The 22,059-nt window shown below is 38.9% G+C and overlaps 1 protein-coding gene across 4 annotated transcripts in view; it reads left to right on the top strand.

The window, feature by feature from the left end:
* Window positions 1-22,059, top strand: part of DACH2 (dachshund family transcription factor 2) — a 758,076-nt gene that overhangs the window by 363,887 nt on the left and 372,130 nt on the right. For all 4 annotated transcript variants that reach the window (XM_049872470.1, XM_049872468.1, XM_049872469.1 and 1 more), the window contains exon 3: window positions 18,990-19,102. In XM_049872470.1, the coding sequence (XP_049728427.1) occupies window positions 18,990-19,102 (113 nt within the window). The remainder of the gene's footprint in view (window positions 1-18,989; window positions 19,103-22,059) is intronic.

Genomic DNA, 22,059 nt, shown 5'->3' with positions numbered 1-22,059 from the left:
GGTTAATAGTGATCAGCTTCCTAGAGGACTTGCTAAGCTTCGTAAGGTGCCCTGAGTTGTGATATTAACACTATGCTCCTGCATTTTCTGATTGGCATTCAAACTTAAAATGTTAACTGTTGAGATCATCATGGGATTATACACAGACTGACAATTACCAGTGGGATCTTATTTGTCAGACATGGAAAACAATATTGTGGCTAATTGCAATTGCCGTTAAGTAAAGCCTGTGTTATAGTACAAAGTAAAAGGCAGCAGCCTTTCAGTAAACTAGCAACAGTTAAAGCAGATTATACTAAAACCTTTCCAAGGCAGTGGAGCTTAACAAACATGTTCCCGAAGACTCTAGTACCTTGTGATTTTCACAACGAAATAGTTCTAGGGGAAAATGCTATGCTTAGTAGATAGTGAATAGATTCATCCAGCTGGAGTGGAGGACTCATTTAAGAAGTAAGTGGAGAAAAAGAAGAAAGACATATTGGGGTAGGTTGACAGGAAATATTAAAGGTTCTAGAGGAAAATAGGAAAATAATGAAAGGATGCAAAATGATACAACCATTTTGAAAAATGACATCGCACTTCCGTAGAAGGCTAGAAATAGTATACAATGTGATCCAGCAATCCCACTCCTGGGAACATATCCTAGAGAAATAAGAGTCATCACACGAATACATATATGCACACCCATGTTCATTGCAGCATTGTTCACAATAGCAAAAAGATGAGAACAACCTGGATGTGCCCATCAACAGATGAATGGATAAACAAACTATGGTACATACACACAATGGAGTACTATGAAATGATAAAGAACAATGATGAATCTAGAAACATCTCACAACAGGATGAATCTGGAGCGCATTACACTCAGTGAAATAAGTCAGTCACAAAAGGACAAATATTGTATGAGACCACTACTGTACTGAAAAAGTTTATACACAAAAAGAAACAATCTTTGATGGTTCTGAGGGAGGGGAGGGGTGGAGATGGAAAAACACTAAATAGACAATAGATAAATGGAAACTTTTTTTATTGAACTTTAGATGAAGGTTTACAGAACAAACTAGTTTCTCATGAAACAGTACACACATTGTTGTATGACATTGGTTAACAACCTCACGACATGTCAACACTCTCCTTCTCAACCCTGGGTTCCCTATTACCAGCTTTCCTGTTCCCTCCTACCTTCCAGTCCCTGCCCCAGGGCTGGTGCACCCCTTTAGTCTTGTTTTGTTCCATGGGCCTGTTTATAAACTCTGTTATGCCAGTTGAGCTAGATATTCCCTGATACCATGGTCCCTACAGCCCTAATCCCAGCAATTCAGTCCCTCAGGGAGTTTGGATGTGTCTATGGAGCTCCCATGGCCCTGCCTTGTAGAGGTTGTGCTGGTTTCCCCAGTATTGTGTAAGGTCTTACCCTTCACCAAAGTTACCACTTATCTATTAAGTGTTTTTCCATCCCCACCCCTCTCCTCCTTTGTAACCATCAAAGATTGTTTCTTTTTGTATGTAAACCTTTTCATGAGTTTTTACAGTAGTGTTCTCATACAATATAAGTGGTAACTTTGGTGAAGGGTAAGGCAGTACACAATACTGGGGAAGCCAGCACAACTTGTACAAGGCAAGGTCATGGAAGCTCCATAGATACATACAAACTCTCTGAGGGACCGAATTGCTGGGCTAAGGGCTATGGGGACCATGGGCTTGGAGAATATCTAGCTCAACTGGCATAACATCATGTATAAAGAAAATGTTCTGCATTCTACTTTGGTGGGTAGCGTCTGGGGTCTTAAAAGCCTGTGAGTGGCCATCTAGGATACTCCATTGGTCTTAGCCCTTTAGGAGCAAGGAAGAATGAAGAAAACTAAAGATAGGAGGGAAAGATTAGCCCAAAGGACTAATGGACCATATCTACCACAACCTCCACCAGACTGAGTCCAGTACAACTAGATAGTGCCCGGCTACCACCACTGACTGCTTTGACAGGGATCACAATAGAGGGTCCCAGACAGAGCTGGAGAAAAATGTAGGACAAAATTCTAACTCAAAAAGAAAGACCAGACTTGTTGGCCTGGCATAGACTGGAGAAACCCTGAGAGTAAGGCCCCCAGATACCGTTTCAGCTCAGTAATGAAGTCACTCCTGATGTTCACCCTTCAGTCAAAGTTTGGACAGGCCCATAAAACAAAATGAGGCTAAAGGGGCACACCATCCCAGGGGCAAGGACTAGAAGGCAGGAGGGAACAGGAAACCTGGTCATAGGGAACCCTAGTTTGAGAAGGGAGAGTGTTGACATGTTGTGGGGTTGTTGACCAATGTCATAAAACAATATGTGTAGTAACTCTTTGATGAGAAACTAGTTTGTTCTGTAAACCTTCATCTAAAGTACAATAAAAAATAATAATGAAAGGAATGTTTCACAAAAATTCATAACATGATTTATGTAGAATGGATTGGAGTAATGAGACAACCTGTTACAAATGGCCTAAACACGAAGTGATGAAGGCCTGAATTAGGGTGTCAGAAATTGGAATGGAGACAGGTGAAAATTTGCAACACATATTACAAAGGAACAAAGGTATTGGAGACTGAGAATGACAGGAGAGGAGAAGAGGAGAATCAAAATGACCCTCAAATTTAGTTTCAGCAACCAAGAGCGTGCTTACATTGCTGATAGAACAAGAGAAGGGAGAAGTACAGAGTGGGATTTAGGGAGGCATATGACAGCCTCCAGTATGGATTGTACCTCAACCTAAAGAAAACAAAAATCCTCACAACTGGACCAATGAGCAAAAATTTGATAAACAGAGAAAAGATTGAAGTTGTCAAGGATTTCACTTTACTTGGATCCACAATCAACAGCCACGGAAGCAGCAGTCAAGAAATCAAAAGACGCATTGCATTGGGCAAATCTGCTGCAAAGGACCTCCTTAAAGTGTTGAAGAGCAAAGATGTCACCCTGAAGACTAAGGTGCGCCTGACCCAAGCCATGGTATTTTCGATAGCATCATATGCATGTGAAAGTTGGACAATGAATAAGGAAGACCGAAGAAGAATTGACACTTTTGAATTGTGGTGTTGGTGAAAAAGAATATTGAATATACCATGGACTGCCAAGAGAATGCACAAATCTGTCTTGGAGGAAGTACAACCAGAATGCTCCTCAGAAGCAAGGATGGCGAGACTGCGTCTTCCATACTTTGGACATGTTGTCAGGAAGGATCAGTCCCTGGAGAAGGACACTGTGCTTGGTAGAGTGTCAGTGAAAAAGAGGAAGACCCTCAACGAGGTGGATTGACACAGTGGCCGCAGCAATGAGCTCAAGCATAACAACGATTGTGAGGATGGCTCAGGACCGGGCAGTGTTTTGTTCTGTTGTGCATAGGGTCGCTATGAGTCGGAACTGACTCAACAGCACCTAACAACAACAACAACAACAACATGTCACGTTCAGTGTGAGATGCCAGTGAAGTGTATCCAAATGTGAGTGTTAACTCCTCGTCCATTCCCTTAATATCAGAAATTTTCCACAATGATATACTCTGTGGACTCAAGAATGTATTTATTTTAAAACATTGTTTCTGACAGCAATATTATACACATTAGGAAGAGAAAGGTTTATTTAATTTGATTTGCTCCAAGATTTACTAAGTGGCATTGATTCCACTGATGTTAAGAAGAATTATACGGAGAATGAGAGGAGGCTGCTGAAAATTCAAGTCATACAGTACCGGCATTTCTGTTATATAATCTTTGCTAATTACATAAGATCTTTATTAAAATTCACTTATTTTGTGACAAAAAGTAAATTTGTGTAAAGGTGCTAACACCAGGCCTACAGCATGTTTAATTTAAGTAGGCAACAGTGCCAGGTAAATGAAGTATAAAATAGCTTCACACTTACACTTTCTATCAAGTGAGTAGTCAACCTTTAAATTGTCTCTTCCACCAAATTTCTTTTTTTTTTTATTGAATGGAAAACAGAAATTCAGTGTTACCAAGGAAATGAAACATCACTATTTTAAAAAGTGTAAATAATTTATTACAATTATAAGACTAATGCATAGACATGAATTGTTCTAAATGAACCTCGATATCGTCGTGCTTGACCCATTGACAAGTGGAGGTTTTCTTTTATCCCCTTAACAGCCTTATGTTAAAGATCATCTCCTTAACTTCTTTAACTCTAGTGGAATGCTGGTTTTGATTCTTTTAATATATCCAAATTTGAGTTCTAGATATGCTTATAAGATCTGAGAAAGGGAGTAAATGGTAATGGAACTTAAATGATCTTGCCTCTGGTAGGTTTTTTGTTCCTTGTATTGATAGCTTCTAGAGACATGATGAGCCATACATTAAGTTCCCATGAACCAAGGACTGATTGATGCCCAGTTTAACATAAGCACCATTTTATGAGAGTTACCATAGTGACCAGCTTCAAGTCATCGGCTTAAACAATTTCATATATGATTAATGCTAATTGCCCATTTTGCATGGATGACTTTTTCCTGGTTGCTGAATTCATTGCTGCTGCCTTTGATCTGGTTGGGAATACAACCCAGTGCAATAGTTAGACAAGTGATCAGTTTGCCAACACTGAGAGAAGATGGATTCCGGTTGCTGTGAGGTCAGAGTTTGTTTCTTTTTATAAACATTGAAAGGTCAGGTAGAGTTTAACTACCACTGGCATCCTTGAAATGTTGTAATAAATTCCAGACCTAAGAGATTATTATTAATCCATGGTGCAATTAAAAGTCTTACTATTCTAAAAAAAAAAAAAAACAAGACAAAAAGATTTTATTTAATTTAATAAGCATGCCAGAAATCAGAGAGAGCAGTACTCTTACAGGCAGGTAAACAATACCTTCAAAGCTAATATCCCTTTTTTCTTTGCTTATAATGTAAGCAAAGAAAAAAAAAAAGATACATTCAGGGACTAGCTCAAGGGATTCTAAATATGAGTGATACCTCTGAAAAGTGAATCCTGGGTCACAGCTAACAGCTCCCACTTCAGGAATTCAATTGCAGTGGCCTTTTACCAGTTACTATTAATGCCACACTTAACTGCCCCTATATCCTCAGCCTGTCCCAGAGTATTGCAAGGATTTCTTGAAAATATAGTAAGACAAGCTTCCACTGAAGAGGATGACATGGCTTGTGATTTCTTACTAAATCAAGCATTGACCATATGTTTTATATAAAATTTCTTGAAGGTTTATGACATCAATAATTATTAACTGGATTTTTTTTCAACAATAAAATGACTCACCTTACATGCTCCTTGATTCATAAATGACTGATCACACAAACACACATACACACACACAAATCCAACAATGAAATTTTATAATCTTAATGAGCAGTGTATCAGCTACTTCATCTATTACAACTCTAAATAGATATAAAAAAAAATATAGCAAAGAATATTCCCATCTTGTTGACACCAGAAGACCTACTGAAATTCTCTGTTAGTTAGGGACTGGCCAACTCTACAAAGTTTCTAAGTTGTGAGGTAGTGCTCTCGTGGTGTCTTAGCCTTGGTTTTCTAGAGGATAAAAACCAGTCATATATAGAGAGAGAAAGAGAGAGAGAGAGAGACTTACTTCAAGAAAATGGCTCATGCAGTTGTGAGGAAATGGCTCACACAATTGCGGAGGTGACGAGTCCCAGATCCATGGGTCAGATGGCAAGCTGGATACCTCTGCTGGCTCACGGGGTTGCAGGGTCTAGTGAATCGTAACTCTGCAGGTCACGTGCCAGGCCGGAGACTTCTGCAGGCTTACATGCCAAAAACTGGAGGTCACGTGATGAGAAGAGTGTAGAGTTGAGAGAGTGAGCTCTGCCGGAATATACATTTATAGTCTGGATCCAGAAAACACCCCCAAGGAAACTCCCCTTTCACATCATGGAAAGTAATTACATTATATTACCTTGTGGAAGAACACCCAGTCCAGTGTCTGCCAGACCACTGAGAATCATATCCTAGCCAAATCGACATCACAGTCCACCTCTTGTCAACTTGGCACATATACCCAACCCCCCCCCCCAGTGCCGCTGAGTCGATTCCGACTCATAGCAACTTGGCACATATACAGTAAAGACAATTATGAAGTCATACAGGTACCTAACATGATATAAATAACATGCGTACAACCAAAAACGCGCTAGCCCCTTTTACATCTTATATTTTATAATAAGTAATGGGATAAGCGAGGGAAGAAAACAAAGATATTTGCGTATGCACACACACAAATAAAGAAAACAAAAGTATTTGATACACACGTACGAGACATAAATATTCATTCTAGGTACAGTCCTCGTTTCTGCAACTGTTCATGTGGTCAGAGCTGGTATTTAGAACTACTTTCTTCCACTGGAAACCCTGGTGGCGTAGTGGTTAAGTGCTACGGCTGCTAACCAAGAGGTCAGCAGTTCAGATCTGCCAGGCGCTCCTTGGAAACTCTATGGGGCGGTTCGACTCTGTCCTACAGGGTTGCTATGAGTCGGCATTGACTCGATGGCGGTGGTTTTTTTTGGTGTCTTCCACTACCCATTCCATATTCCCTTTGTCCTCAACAAGCACCTCAGCTGGTAATGGTTCTTTGCCTGGTGGGGTGACCTGAACTTTCATTCCTGGAAGGTCTGGTCCACTAGCAGTCATGTCGGAATTGGGTTGCTGTAGTTTTCCATTGACTTTAATCACAGAGCATGATAGTACTGAGAGACATCCTAAGGGATTGCCAGTATTCCAGACATCCTCTTCTTTACCTTTATCATGTAATAACAGTCTTATTTCTCCTTAGTAATCAGGATCAATCACACTAGCCAATATGGTCACTTCCTTCTTTCCCTGTTGATTCAAAGGCATGAGGAGTCCAAAGTGGCCAGGTGTCATTCTTAATTCCAGTTCAATGGAATCAGCATTGTGTCTCCTGGTGAGAGCATTCCTCTCTTTGGAACGAAGACATCTACAACAGCAGAATATAGGGTTCTAGAGACATGAAGCAAAAAATTTTCTGGTGGGTCACTAGGAGTAATAGTGTGTGGTGCCTCTCCCATTTTCACCCCTTGATTCATGGATCCATGAATCCTGGCTGTGTGAGAAACACCACCATATAGAAGATGCTGACTTAAAGCACATACGGCCTCCTGGAGAACATTGTCCCAGCTCTGCAAGATATTTCTCCCTAACTGGTACCGTAATTGAGTCTTTAAAAGGGCATTCCATTGTTCTATCAAGCCAGCTGCTTCAGAATGATGGGTAACATGGTAAGACCAGTGAATTCCATGAGCATGGGCCCATTGCCATACTTTGTTTGCTATGAAGTGAGTCCCTTGATCTGAGGCAATGCTGTGGGGGATGCCATGACAGTGGATAAGGCATTATATCATTCCACGGATGGTAGTTTTGGCAGAAGTATTGCGCAGGGAAGGCAAATCCATATCCAGTGTTTATCCCGTGAGAACAAAACGCTCCCCTTTCTATGATGGAAATGGTCTGGAAATAGAGTCATTAGTGCCTTTACGTCTAGCCAGACCTGAGAACCAATTTAGAAAACTCATCCTTAAGATTTTGTTTCTTTAGAACCACTCTCAATACCAAAATGTCTTAGTCTGGGTTCTCTAGAGGAGCAAAACCAGTGAAACGTATACACAAATACTTAGAGAGAGATTTACTTGAAGGAAATGGCTCATGCAGTTGTGGGGGCTGGCGTATCCCAAATCTGTTGGTCAGGCAGCCAGCTGGAGCCCTGTGCTGGCTCATTGGTTTGCAGGGACTGGTAAATCCAAAATCTGCAGGTCAGGCAGCAGGCTGGAGGCCTCTATAGGCTTATGTCCCAAGAACTGGAGGTCAGGCTACAATAAGAGTACAGGGTTGAAAGAGCTTTTTGCCAGCAATCCATTTATAGATTGGAGGCAGGCCACACCTCCAGTGAAACTCCTCTTTCAGCTTATTGGTGATCACATAATGGAAAGTGCTTATATTACATTATGAAGAGCAACCAGTCTAGTGTCTGCCCAACCACTGAGGATTGTATCCTAGCCAAGCTGACCCATGATATTAACCATCGCAGTTGGTAAGCCACTTCAATTGCAGAAATGTGAAGTACTTTTGAAATATATATAAAATTAGTTTATTCTTTAATATCAAGAAGCCAAGCTACTATGTCAGTTCTTTTATAAACAAGTTTACAGAATGAAGGGCGAAAACATATGATAAATTACGTTAAAGTATGGCCTGGACCCAGATAAAATTATAATTTATTGTACAGTTTCCCTACAAGTCTCCTATATGTGTTACACCTAATGCTAATTCTATACTGCTGAAGCTCTCAAAGCTTTTTCTACTTTATGGAGTTGTTTGCCTTGTATATAACTACTTTTGTTTGCAGCATTCACAGATGATACATTTAGAGAGCCATTTGGGTGGAAACTTTGAAAAAAGGCCCGTTTTATTTTACAGAGTACAAATAACCTTGTAATTAAACTGAAAACTTAGCAAATAATTGCCAACAAGCAATTATCATTCAATTAAAGAGTAATTACATGGTTATTTGTGCCCTGTAAAATAAAGCATTACTGAAATCAGTAACACAATCAATATTTTAGCAGAATCAGGATGCTGCAGTGATAGACCTTTCAACCTATGCTGATTAAATTGTCATCGAAATAAGTTTCCTACTTAATCACCACATTTATTTGTCTTGATTAATATGTAAATGTCCGATGCTAATAAAGCTCTTAAAGATAAGAAGTATGGCAGAATCATTTATCAAGAATGATCTTTCCCAACTTTCTAGCACCCTCCATAATCTCTCACCATGTCGTCAGGCTTGTGTTCTTTGAAGTGAATACAGGAACTTTAGTGGTAGGAATGCATTACTCCAGAGGACCGTTATGTCTAAAAGTAAGAATAAAGCTATCTTACCTTTGGATGGAGCTTTACTGATTATAAAGCACTTTCACAGATTTGATTCCAGTTAATTTACCCTAGGGGCTCAAATCTTCTTTCCAAGAGTAAGAAGTAAGTTATCTGACTTATTTTTGCTCGCTGATAAGTTTAAACAAATGTATCACATAATCATACTCATTAAGAAGTCTATAAGAGATTTTAAATAACAGGTCAAGCACACATTTCCATCACTAGGCCCCAAGCTCCTCAAAGGCAGCACCTGTTCTAGGTTCTTTACAGTACATCAAGGAACAAAAACCAAAAACCTGGGCCTTTTTTAGCTTACATTCTAGTCTCTGTGCCCCTGATACCTAGTACCATGCCGGACACACACCGGGTGGGTACCAGGTGTGTGTTTGTTTACTAGACAACTGAATAAATGATAGAGTCACTACATACATGTGGCTTCAGGGACCTTTAGTCCTCAAGGGGATCTTTAAGCTTAGAGAACCTCCAAGAGAGTAAGAGCGTGGAATCTACCCATAGCCTTCTTTACCTTCATCAATAGTCAGATTTGAGTGGATCATGTTTTTGAAGCTTGCTATGAGTTGGAGTCGACTCAACAGCAATGGTTTTTGTTTGTTTTTTTTTAATAATTATTTTGGAAGCATTGGTAGCTCAGTGGTAGAATTCTCGCCTTCCACGCAGGAGACTTGGGTTTGATTCCTGGCCCATGGACCCAATGTGCAGTTACCACCCATCTGTCAGTGAAGGCTTGCATGTTTCTATGAGGCTGAATAGGCTTTAGTGGAGCTTCCAGACTAAGACAGATTAGGAAGAACGGCCTGGAAATCTACTTATGAAAATCAGTCAGTGAAAACCCTATGGATCACTACTGACCGTTCTGATCAGGGCCACAATAGATGAATCCTGATAGAATGGAAGAAAAGTGTTGAACAGAACTCAAATTCTTAAAAAAATCCAGACTTACTGAAATGGTTGAAACTAGAGGATTCCCCAAGACTGTTGCCTGAGGTACTCTTTAAACCTTGAGTCAAAACTATCCCCTGAGGTCACCTTTTAGCTAAATAACAGATTGGCTCATAAAATAAAGAATATCACCCATGAGTTCTGCGCTTCTTTAAAAAAATCATCTATATGAGACCAAAAGATCAACAATTATTTTAAAGCAAAGATGAGGAGGTAAGGGGACAGAGAAACTAGATTACTGGAAAGGGAAACTAGAGCACTGGAAATGGAACAACCAGAACCCAATTAAAGAGAATGTTGACACATTGTGAAAAATGTAGCAAATGTCGCTGAACAATATGTGTAGAAATTGTTAAATGGGAACGTAATTTGCTGTATAAAGTTTCACTGAAAACACAATAAAATGTTATTAAATTAAACAAAACAAAACTTACGGATCCCAAAGGTCCGACCCTTACCTGATCATGGGGATGGCACAGGCAGCATTTTTTTCTGTTGTGCATGGGGTTGGTTGCCTTAAGTCGGGGGCCTACTCAATGGCAGCTAATAAAAACAGTTGTTGGGGAGTCCAAGACTTAAAAATGATTATCTGATAATTAACGATGCACCTGGCTCTGTGTTCATGTGGTCAAGAGAAAAGAGCAATCAAAGGAATATTTGCAAACTGTAGAAAACGTAAAATAACGTTTTCTGTCTATATTGACTATTGATTAATTGACTTAACCAACCATTTATTGACCCCTACTGTGTACTTTTTTTTTTACTGTGTACTTGGCACCATGGGATGTGCTGAGGATACAGTGACAAACAAAACCAGACATTTATTCTGCCCTCATGGAGCTTACATTTTAGTTGAAGAGATTGACATTAATCATTACTGAAAAAATAAAATAGTATACTGAGAAGAATGTTAGGATGGGGAATATGGTGCTCCTGGAGTTTAGAACATGTATAGTAGATACTACCGAGTTATATGTGACCTAAGCCATGAATTCATCAATATAAATCTGATAGTGGGAAATTAAATCAATTTTTCCAAATCTTAGAATTTAAGATAGAGCCACAAGACTAAGAGGCCTGTTATACCTCCCTAGCCCAGGTCAGATTATTAGAAAAGAGCTGCTTCAAATAGTGAAGATAGGCCCAGAAATTTGGAACAGAGCTAGTTCAACCTTAAAGCTTTCAAATTGTGCTGTCAACAGTTGGTAGTCATTTGACTCGTCATATGGAAATAGAGGGAGCGTCAGGCCGATTACTTCAGGAGGTGGCCTATCTGAAAATAATTGTGATCATGAAGGTAGCACTGAAGTGCTTACATCAGAAAAGCACAAAAGCAATCAGGTGGACTTGGATAAAGTTAGTAAGCCTGAGGTTTAACAAATGAAAGGACAAAGAAAAGCACTTAGAAAGTGTAGATTATTGTATTCTGCAAAATATATGGCCTTTTCTTCCTTCTTTTTTTTTTTTTAACGTGTTTTCAGTGAAAGTGTACAATGAAAATTAGGTTCCCATATGAACAAATTCTATACAGATTGTTCAGTGACATTAGTTACATTTTTTACAATATGTCAACATTCTCTTTAACTGTGTTCTGGTTGTTCCATTTCCACTGCTCTAGTTTCCCTGCTCCCCTTATCTTCTCATCTTTGCTTTAGAGTAATTGTTGACATTTTGGTTTCATATATATGGTTTTATAGTAGAGCACCATACCCAGGGGCAATACCCCTTATTTTGTGTGCCAATCGTTTGTTTCACTAAAAGGTGACTTCAGGGTATTGTTTCGGTTCCATGTTTAATGGGTATCTCAGGGCGATAGTCTCAGGGAGTTCTCTAATATTAACTGGTCCAGTAAGTCTGGACTTTTTAAGAATTTGTGTTCTGTTCAGCATTTTTCTCCTGTTCTACCAGGGTTGATCTATTGTAGCCCTAATCAGAATGGTCAGTAGTGGTAACCAGGCACCATCTAGTTCATCTGGTTCTCAGGTTAGATGAGGCTGTGGCTTATGTAGGCTATTAGGCCTGTAGACTCGTTTCTTCTCTGAAACTTTGGTTTCCTTCTTTCTCTTTTGCTCCTAACAAGTAGAGACTAATAGTTATATCTTAGATCGCTGCCCAAAAGCTATTTTTATTTAATCTTTATTGTATTTTAGGTGAAAGTTTACAGCACGAATTAAATTCTCATTCAAACACTTAAACACATTGTTTTGTGACATTGGTTGCAATCCCTGCAATGTGTCAGCACTCTCCGCCTTTCCCTTTACACCCCGAGTTCCCCATGTTCGTTTGTCCAGGTTTCCTGTCCCTTCTAAGCGTCTCATCTTTGCTTTTGGGCAGGTGTTGCCCGTTTGGTCTTGTATACTTGACTGAACTAAGAAGCACGTTCCTCGTGTGTGTTATCGTCTTATTTTATAGGCCTGCCTAACCTTTGGCTGAAAGGTGGACTTTGGGACTGGCTTCAGTTCTGAGTTAGCAGGGTATCCAGTAGCCATACTCTTGGGTTCCTCCAGTCTCTGTCAGATCAATAAATCTGGTCTTTTTCATGAATTTGAGTTTTGTTCTACATTTTTCTCCTGCTCTGTCCAGAACCTACTACTGTGACCCCTGTCAGAGCAGTCGGTGGTGGTAGTCAGGCATCATCTAGTTCTTCTGGGCTCAGGCTGCTGGAGCTGTGGTTCATGTGGTCCGTTAGCCTTTGAACTGATATTTTCCTTGTCTTTGATTTTCTTCATTCGCCTTTGCTCTGGGTGGGATAGAACCAATAGATGTATTTTAGATGGCCACTCACAAGCTTTTAAGATCCCAGATGCTACTCATCAAAGTAGGATGTAGAACATTTTCTTTATGAACTACGTTATGCCAATAGACCTAAATGTTTCCTGAGACCATGGTCACCAGCCCTCAGCTCTAGTAACTCTATCCCTCAAGGTGTTTGTGTGTGTCTAGGAAGCTTCTGTGGCTTTGCCTTGGTCAAGCTTTGCTGACTTCCCTTACATTGTGTGTTGCCTTTCCTTTACCAAAGTTACTGATTTTGCCACCTCACCCCTCCCTCCCTCATAACCATTAAAGGCTTTTTTTTTTCTGCGTGTACACCTTTTCTTGGATTTTTATAATAGTGATTCCACTTGTGATTGATTTATTTCACTCAGCATAATGTCCTCCATATTCATCCCTGTTGTGAGATGTTTTGCAGATTCAAAATTGTTCTTTATTGTTGCATAATATTCCATTGTGTGTATGTACCATAATTTGTTTATCCATTCATCTATTGATAGGCACTTAGGTTGTTCCCATCTTTTTGCTACCATGCGTAATGCTGCAATACACATGGGTGTGCATATGTCTATTCATGTGATGGCTCTTATTTCTCTAGGATATATTCTCAGGAGTGGAATTGCTGGAAAGTATGGAATTTCTATTTCTAGCTTTTTAGGAGGTGCCATATCATTTTCGATAGTGGTTGAACCATTTTACATTCCCACCAGCAGTGCATAAGAGTTCCATTCTCCTCACAGCCTCTCCAACATTTGTTATTTTCTGTTTTTTTAATTAGTGCCAGTAATGCTGGGGTGAGATGGTATCTCATTGTAGTTTCGATTTGCATTTCTCTAGTGACTAATGATCATGAGCATTTCCTCCAATGTCTGTTATCTGGCTGAATGTCTTCTTTGGTGAAATGTCTGTTCATATCCTTTGCCCAACTTTTAATTGGATTATTGTCTTTTTGTTGTTGTGATGTTGCAGTATTCTATATATTTTAGAGGTCAGACCATTGTTGGATATATTGTAGCCAAATATTTTTTCCTAGTCTGTAGGTTCTCTTTTTACTCTTTTTGTGAAATCTTTTGATGAGTGTAAGTATTTAATTTTTAGGAGCTCCCAGTTATCTAGTTTATCTTTGGGTGTTTGTGCATTGTTAGTTATGGTTCGTATTGAGTTTATGCAATGTATTAGGGCCCCTAGCATTGTCCTTATTTTTTCTTCCGTGATCTTTATCATTTTAGGTTTTATATTTAGGTCTTTGATCCATTTTGAGTTACTTTTGGTGTGAGGTACGGGTCCTGTTTCATTTTTTTACAGATGGACATCCAGTTTTGCCAGCACCATTTGTTAAAAAAACTGTCTTTTCCCCGTTTGGAGCCCTAGTGGTGTAATAGTTAAGAGCTCAGCTGCTAAACAAAAGGTCAGCAGTTTGACTCCACCAGCTATTCCTTGGAAACCCCATGGGGCAGTTCTACTCTGTCCTACAGGGTCACTGTGAGTTGGAATCAACTTGATGGCAACAGGTACCCGCCCCCCACTTAATGGACTTTTGTCCTTTGTCAAAGATCAGCTGACCATAGGCGGATGGATTTACGTCTGGGTTCTTGATTCTGTTCCATTGGTCTATGTGTCTGTTGTTGTACCAATACTAGGGTGTTTTGATTACTGTGACTGTATAGTAGGTTCTGAGATCAGGTAATGTGAGGCTTCCTACTTTGTTCTTTTTCTTCAATAATACTTTGCTTATCCGGGGCCTCTTTCCTTTCCATATAAATTTCGTGATTAGTTTTTCCATCTTGTTGAAGAGTGTTGTTGGTATTTGAATTGGGATTGCATAGTATCTGTAGATCGCTTTGGGTAGGATTGACATTTTCACAATATTGATTCTTCCTATCCATGACCACGGTATGTTTTTCAATTTATGTAGGTTTCTTTTGGTTTCTTGCAGTAGTGTTTTGTAATTTTCTTTTGTATAGATCTTTTACATCCCTCTTTAGATTTATTCCTAAGTATTTTATCTTTTTAGGAGTATTGTTTTTCTGATTTCTTTTTCGAAGTTCTCTTCGTTGGTGTATAGGAATCCAACTGATTTTTGTATGTTGATCTTGTATTCTGCTGCTCTGCCTAATCTTTCTATTCACTCCAGTAGTTTTCTTGTGGAATCTTTGGGGTTCTCTATGAACAGCATCTTATCATCTGCAAACAGGAATAGTTTTACTTCTTCCTTTCCAATTAAAAAACACCCTCTATTTCTTTTTCTTTCCTTATTGCTCTAGCTAGGCCACCCACTACAATGTTAAATGGGAATGGTGATAAATGTAATCCTTATCTTGTTTCTGTTCTCAGGGGGAATGCTTTCAGCCTCTCTCCATTGAGAATGATGTTGGGTGTTAGTTTTGTATAAAAAAAAAAAAAAGTTGCCGTCAAGTCGATTCTGACTCATAGCAACCCTATAGGACAGAGTAGAACTGCCCTATAGGGTTTCTAAGGAGCACCTGGTGGGTTCAAACTGCCGACCTTTTGGTTAGCAGCCATAGTTCTTAACCACTGCACCACCAGGGTTTCCAATAAAAAAGTTGGCTCTGGAGGAAGGTCCTTTTCATCAATCTTTCCCTGCACTGGGAGCTTCTCCATGCAGGAACCCTGGGTCCACAGGATGTGCTCTGCTCCCAGCACTGCTTTCTTGGCAATATGGGGCCTCCTACATTATGTTGAGGAATTTCCCTTCTGTTCCTATTTTTTTGAGAGTTTTTTTCAGGAATGGGTGTTGGACTTTATCAAATGCTTTTTCTGCATTGATTGAGATGTTCATGTGATTCTTTTCTTCTGTTCTATTTATGTGATGGATTATGTTGATTGATTTTCTAATGTTAAACCATCCTTGCATACCTGGTATGAATCCCACTTGTTCGTGGTGTATTATTATTTTTTTTGATATGATGCTGAATTCTATTGGCTGTCATCTTGTTGAGAATTTTTACATCTATATTCATGAGTGATATTGTTCTGTAATTTTCTTTTTATGTGGTGTCTTTGCCTCGCTTTGGTTATCAGGGTTTTGCTGGCTTCATGGAATGAATTTGGGAGTATTCCTTCCTTTTCTGTACTCTGAAATAGTTTGAGGAGTACTGGTGTGAGCTCTTCTCTGAATTTTTGGTGGGATTCACCAGTGAAGCCATTTGGGCCAGGGCTTTTTTTTTAGGAGTTTTTTTTTTTTTTTAATTACCTCCTCAATCTCTTCAATTATTATGGGTCTGTTCAGATGTTCTATCTAAGCTTATGGTAGTTTAGGTAGGCAGTATGTTTCTAGAAATTCATCCATTTCCTCTAGGTTTTCACCACATTTGTTGGAGTATAATTTTTTGTAGTATTCTGTTATGTTCCTTTTATTTCATTTGGGTCTGTTGTAATATCCCATCTTGTTTCTTACGTGGGTTATTTGCTTCCTCTCCTGTTTTTCTTTTGTCAATTTGGCCAGTAGTTTGTCAATTTTGTTGATCTTTTCAAAGAACCAACTCTTGGTCTTGTTGATTCTTTCTATTGTTTTTCTGTTTTCTATGTCATTTATTTCTGCCCTGATCTTTATCATTTCTTTTCTCCTTGTGCCTGGGGGCTTCTTTTGCTGTTCTCTTTCTGTTTGAGTTGTAGGGCTAATGTTTTGATTTTGGCCCATTTATCTGTTTGATGTGCGCATTTATGGCTATATATTGACCTCTGAGCACTGCTTTTGCTCATCACAAAGTTGCTTGCAATCTTTTAAGACCCCAGAGGCTACTTAGCTCACTAGGATGCAGAACATGAACTTTATGAACTATATTATGCCAATTGACTAAGTTGTCCCATGTGACTGAGGTCCTAAGCCTTCAAACCCAGTAAACCATTCTCGCAAGGTGTGTGGTTGTGTTTGAGACGTATCTGTAACTGTGTCCTGTGTGATTATCTATGCTTTCATATACATATCTGTACATACAGATACTTCTGTCTGTGCACACATATGTACTCACATGTACCTACCTGTACACATATACACCTACATACATACACTTATTTTTTGCTTAGTGTTGTTGTTGCCAACTTATATGTCATATTCTTTAACACAAACATTCTTTTCTCTTGTGTGCTTCTTAGTGGCATCATTTACTTTCATAATGTTGCGCTCATTGCACGCACGTTCTGTGCTAGTTTTTCCATGACCAAAAGTAGCAAGTTTTTCTCATCTAGAAAGTGATTCTACCTTTCCCCTCCACCCATCCCTGGTGTCCAGGTATGAACATTGGTCTCTATATACATATCTATTCTCGTCTTTTTATAAAAATCGAATCATACAATATTTGTGCTTACGTGATTGACTTATTTTCACTCAGCATTATGTCCTCCAATCTATCCATGTTATAATATGTTTGTAGACTCATCATTGTTCTTTATAGCTGCATAGTATTCCATTGTGTGTCTGTACCATATTTTATCCATTTATCCATTGAGGGACTCTTAGGCTGTTTCCATTTTTTTGCTATTGTGAATAATGCTGCAATGAACATAGGTGTGCATATGTCTGCCCATGTCTCTTTTATTAGATCTCTAGGGTATATACCTAGGAGCAGGACTGTTGGATCATAAGGTATTTCTATTTCTAGTTTTTTGAGGTATGGTCTTTTTTAATGACTGGATGTACCCTGATGAACATTCTTTAGTGATCCTGGGATCGTTTAGGAGATTTGAAATAAATAGCAGGTTTCTCCTATCTCCATTCTTTAAAAGAGTTAGGAAATGATAAACAGGGCAAGGGTAAGCAGGATAACAAAACTGAATTAAATAAGATAAATCATGGCTCAGAATCGAGTAGAAAATGGTAGCGAGGAGTCAGTTTATAAGGTTGAAATATTAAATGAGAAAAACAGAATCTTTTCTGCTAGGTTGATATAAAATATTGATGTACAGTGAAAGAAAATAACACACAGTGAATGAAAAATGAACTGGATAATGGTACTTCTTTGTAAGTTTGCTAGAAGTCTTCATTTAAAAGCAGAGTTTGTCTTACGTTGATGGAACACTTTGCTACTGCAAAGTTGATAGAGTGAGATTTAACTTAAATTTCCTTGTGAACCAAAAGTCATTTTTGGAAGTATTTTCTCTTTGAGCCTCATATGTTTTTGTGGCTTATTTAATACAGTGTCTTGCAATATTTTGCCAAAAATCCTATTTTTTAGCTTTGTAGAATATATTCCTACTAAAAAGCAACAGCAATATCTTTGGCAACATTAGAAAGTAATAGTTGAAGTATATTGGACGACATGAGAATGGCTTGATCCTAATGTTTTATGACTTATAAATCTCCTCATTGTGGTGACAGCTTCCAAATGATGTACCAAGTACACTAACTGTATTAGGGCACAAGAGGGAGGTAGCAGATACTGGCTTTTTATGTCATTATGTTATGGATTAACACTTGCAATTACAATTCCTGAACTGCTCAGACTAGGGTGAAGAATGTACAAATGGAATAGGTTAGGTTGCTATAAGTGTAACCTCAACTCATCAGTCATAAACAACAATTAATCTGTGAGAAAAGGCAACCTAGATTGCAAAGGCGACAGGTTGTTAGTACAGTTACTACAAGAGAGGGTGCTGCTTGTTATAAGGCCTGCTTAACTAATGGGTAGAAAAACTCCTACTGAGAGTAGGAGTTCTTTGTTCCTTGTGATCTTTCAGCAGCTGTGGAAATGCTAACAAATATCAGATTTTATTCTATACCTCTCAGCTCTTTACCCCTCACCTCTGGCATGCAGGCCAGAGAGTTAATCACTGCACATTCTATCCAATCTTTATTGTGTAAGTCACTATCTCGGATCTGAGTAGCATGTATTATTAATACTAGGAATCAAGTATAACTCTAAAAACACAAACAAACAAAAACAAACCTGTTGCCATCAAGTCGATTCCGACTCATAGTGACTCTATAGGACAGAGTAGAACCACCCCATTGAGTTTCAAAGGAGCAGCTGGTGAATTTAAACTGCTGACCTTTTGGATAGCAGCTGAGTTCTTAACCACTGGGCTACCAGGGCTCCATAACTCTAAGAGCAGGGAGTAATTTGGAATTTCCTCACAGCAAATGAGCTATATTGCTAAGTGCTGGCCTGTAAGTGGAATCAAAACTAGAAATCGATCTCTTATAAGTTTAATGCTTGCCATAACTATGTTAGGAAATTTAGTGGAAAGTAATCAGTCTTGGCACTTAAACAAGATTTAGAAGGGTAATGTAGCAAGTGATGGTATTTTCAAAAAGACGGTACATTTTTAACCTGATTTTTGTTTGTTTTTATGTTTGTCTCTTTTTTGACAATAGTTCAAGGCCTGGCAGGCCCCCTAAGCGCTCTTTGGGAGTGTTGCAGGACAACGCCCGCCTCCTGCCCCATGCAGTCCCAGGCCTCTTATCACCAGGACTTATCACTCCAACAGGTAATAAAATCTGTCTGATGATCAGCCTTGTCTGTTCATACTGCCCAGCATTTGGAATAAACTAATATTGATCTAACTGTCTTGTCCTTCAGAGCTTTTCAAGCTCTGCTAGAGGTTACATTATTGAATTTTTTGAGTATTCATGAAAACAGTTTGTTACTCCAGAAATTCATATCAAATGGATGTGATATTCTAAAATTAATTGTCATTTCTTTGCAGGGAATCCATTTAATGGCCTTATTTGTGTGTGTGTGTGTTGGGGGGTGTTTGGCACTGGCCAAATGAGCATTATCTCAAAGCCTTTTATAGGATGCAGCACACCTGCTAACTTATATGTCTCAGTAATATTCTTTCTGTTTTCCGGGGTTCTGGGCACCTGTGTATGTTTTCCAAGGTTATAAATGTAAAAGAAAACGAATGCCTGGTTGGTAGGCCTTATGACGAGAAAAAGAAAAACAAACGCAGGTGATCGTAGTCCTGAATGTTAATTCAGTGCTTTTTATTGACTAGTGTGATAGTGTTTCCTAAAATACCTTCTTCATAAATCACTGATCAACTTTCTTGAGTCTCTAAAAAAGTACCAAAAAGTATACAAAATCACTTGAAAAAGAAAAATAATATTTATCTAATTGAACTTTTAAATTATAATTAAAGCTACTGTATCATAAAAATGAGTTTAATGACAATGAGATCTTCACGTATACCTTCAGTGCTACAAAACCTTATTGAGTACCTACTGTGTGTTAGGAATGGGTTCCTAGGTAATACAAGAATATATGAGTAGTGGTCCTTGTCACAGAAGAATTAGGGATAAAGGCATGTAAGCTATTAATTGAAGTGCGATAGAGGGTATAAGAGAGGTACATACACAGTGCTGCAATATTATAGAGATGGGAACATTAAATCAATCTGGTAAGTTGGGTAATGGTCAGAGAGATAAGCAGTCAGAGAGGAGTATCGGCAGACATACACTGATGAGAAAGAACCCAGTGTGTTAGGGGGGATAGCAATGAAGTTAAAGAGAGTAGAACACGGATTTGAGGTAGGAGACTCATAGGAGATGTGGCTTGAATAGAAAGGGAGAGAAAAGCCAGCTTGTGAAAAGACTTCGTTTACCATGTTAAGCAGTTAGGTTTTCCTTGTACACCAGTGGTTTTTAAAGAGTCTTTCAAGGAGCTGTAGTGTCCAGCAGATGTTCCTTACTGACTGACATGGAATTGGCGATGAACTTCTGGGATCCCTGTTTCTGCTTCAGTCAGAATTTTTAATGTTTAAGTTTATGTAGAATTCTGTTAAAAACAGAACAAAACAAAACAACAAAAACAAAGACAACTGCTATAAGTAAAACAAAAAGAAACTCATTGCCATCGAATCTATTCTGACTCATAGCGACCCTCTTGGACAGAGTAGAACTGCTCCGTAAGGCTTCCAAGAAGCGTCTGGTTAGCAGCCAAACTGTTAACCACTGTGCCAACAGGGCTCCACAGGTAAAAGAAGCCACTGCTAAGTAACTCAGTAAATGTTTTAAAAATAGTCCCTGTGGAGGGTAGATAAGAATGGAAGGGGATGAAAGGAAGGAGGGTCAGTTCCTGCAGTTCAAGGGAGAAATGCTGAAGGCCTGATCTAAGGCAAGATCAATAGAGTGAAAAAGAGTGGTTTGGTAATTAGAATTAATCAAACTTGTTCATTGATTAAATGTAGAGGGTGAGAGGGTAGAGTCTAGGATGATTCTTGTCTATTTTGGGTGACATGCTGGATGATGATGTCATTAACACAGAGAGAATTTAGGAAAAGAATTAGGCTGAGGGGGTGATGATGGACTTGGTATCTTTAAGTATTTATAAGCAAATTCTGATATTGGAAGATAGTAGCCTGCGCATATAGGTGAATATAGGAGGGATAGCAGTAAATGGCACATGTCTTGGTGCTCAATAAATGGTAATTTGCTTCTTGATTTTTTAAAAGGCATTGCCAGAGCCTAGAAATGGCACCATTTAAACAATCAGATCTGGGTCCTGGTTTTGAGGGAATGTGTAGATGGAAGAAAAAAAAAAGATGATCTTAAAATTGCCTCGAAACTACTCCACTCTTGAATGAACATAAGTAGGTTATCTGAGGAAAAGCTCTAAAATATACTGAGTTACTATTATGTACCAAGCATGAATTCTGAATGTTTTATATATAATTAATTTAATCATCTTGACGCATTATGAATATTATCTTCATTTTTCAAATTAGCAATTTGTGGCTCTGTGAGATTAAATTAATTGCTTAAGGTCACAAAGCAAGTGAGTGGCAGAACTGAATTTCAAACCTAGATCTTTTTAACTCCACAGTCCATGCTCTTTTCTCATCATCATGTTGTCTATAAAAAAAAAAAAAAACAAAACTCAGTTGCCATGGAGTCGATTCCAACTCAGGATGACCCCATATGTGTCAGAGTAGAACTGTGCTTCACAGGGTTTTCAATCACTGATTTTTCAGAAATAGATTGCCAGGCCCTTCTTCCTAGGCACCTCTGGGTGGACTTGAACCTCCAACCTTTTGATTAGCAGCTGAGCACAGTAACAGTTTGCCTCTCCCAGGGACTCCATGATATCTGTAAAAACAAACAAACAAACAAAACAAACCTGTTGCCATCGAGTCGATTCCAACTCATAGTGACCACTGCCCCATAGAATTTCCAAGGAGCGCCTGGTGAATTTGAACTGCAGACGTTTTGGTTAGCAGCTATGGCACTTAACCACTAGGCAACTAGGGTTCCCTATAGCACAGTTGAAAAGCCAGTTCAACTCTTTCATTTCCTTAACTTACTTAACATATGTGTTTCAGCTCCTGCAAGATAATGGAGCCTCCTTCTTGGATTACAGCCACATAGCCTTCCCTCCTACAACTCTCATTCACTGCCATGAAAGCCAGTAAAACAAAAACAAGCAAAAAAAAAAAAAAAAAAACCC

The sequence above is a fragment of the Elephas maximus genome, chromosome X, assembly GCF_024166365.1.
Source record: "Elephas maximus indicus isolate mEleMax1 chromosome X, mEleMax1 primary haplotype, whole genome shotgun sequence".
Lineage (NCBI taxonomy): Eukaryota > Metazoa > Chordata > Mammalia > Proboscidea > Elephantidae > Elephas > Elephas maximus.
The sequence above is the reverse complement of the archived record's forward strand: the minus strand, read 5'-3'. Positions and strand labels throughout refer to the sequence as shown.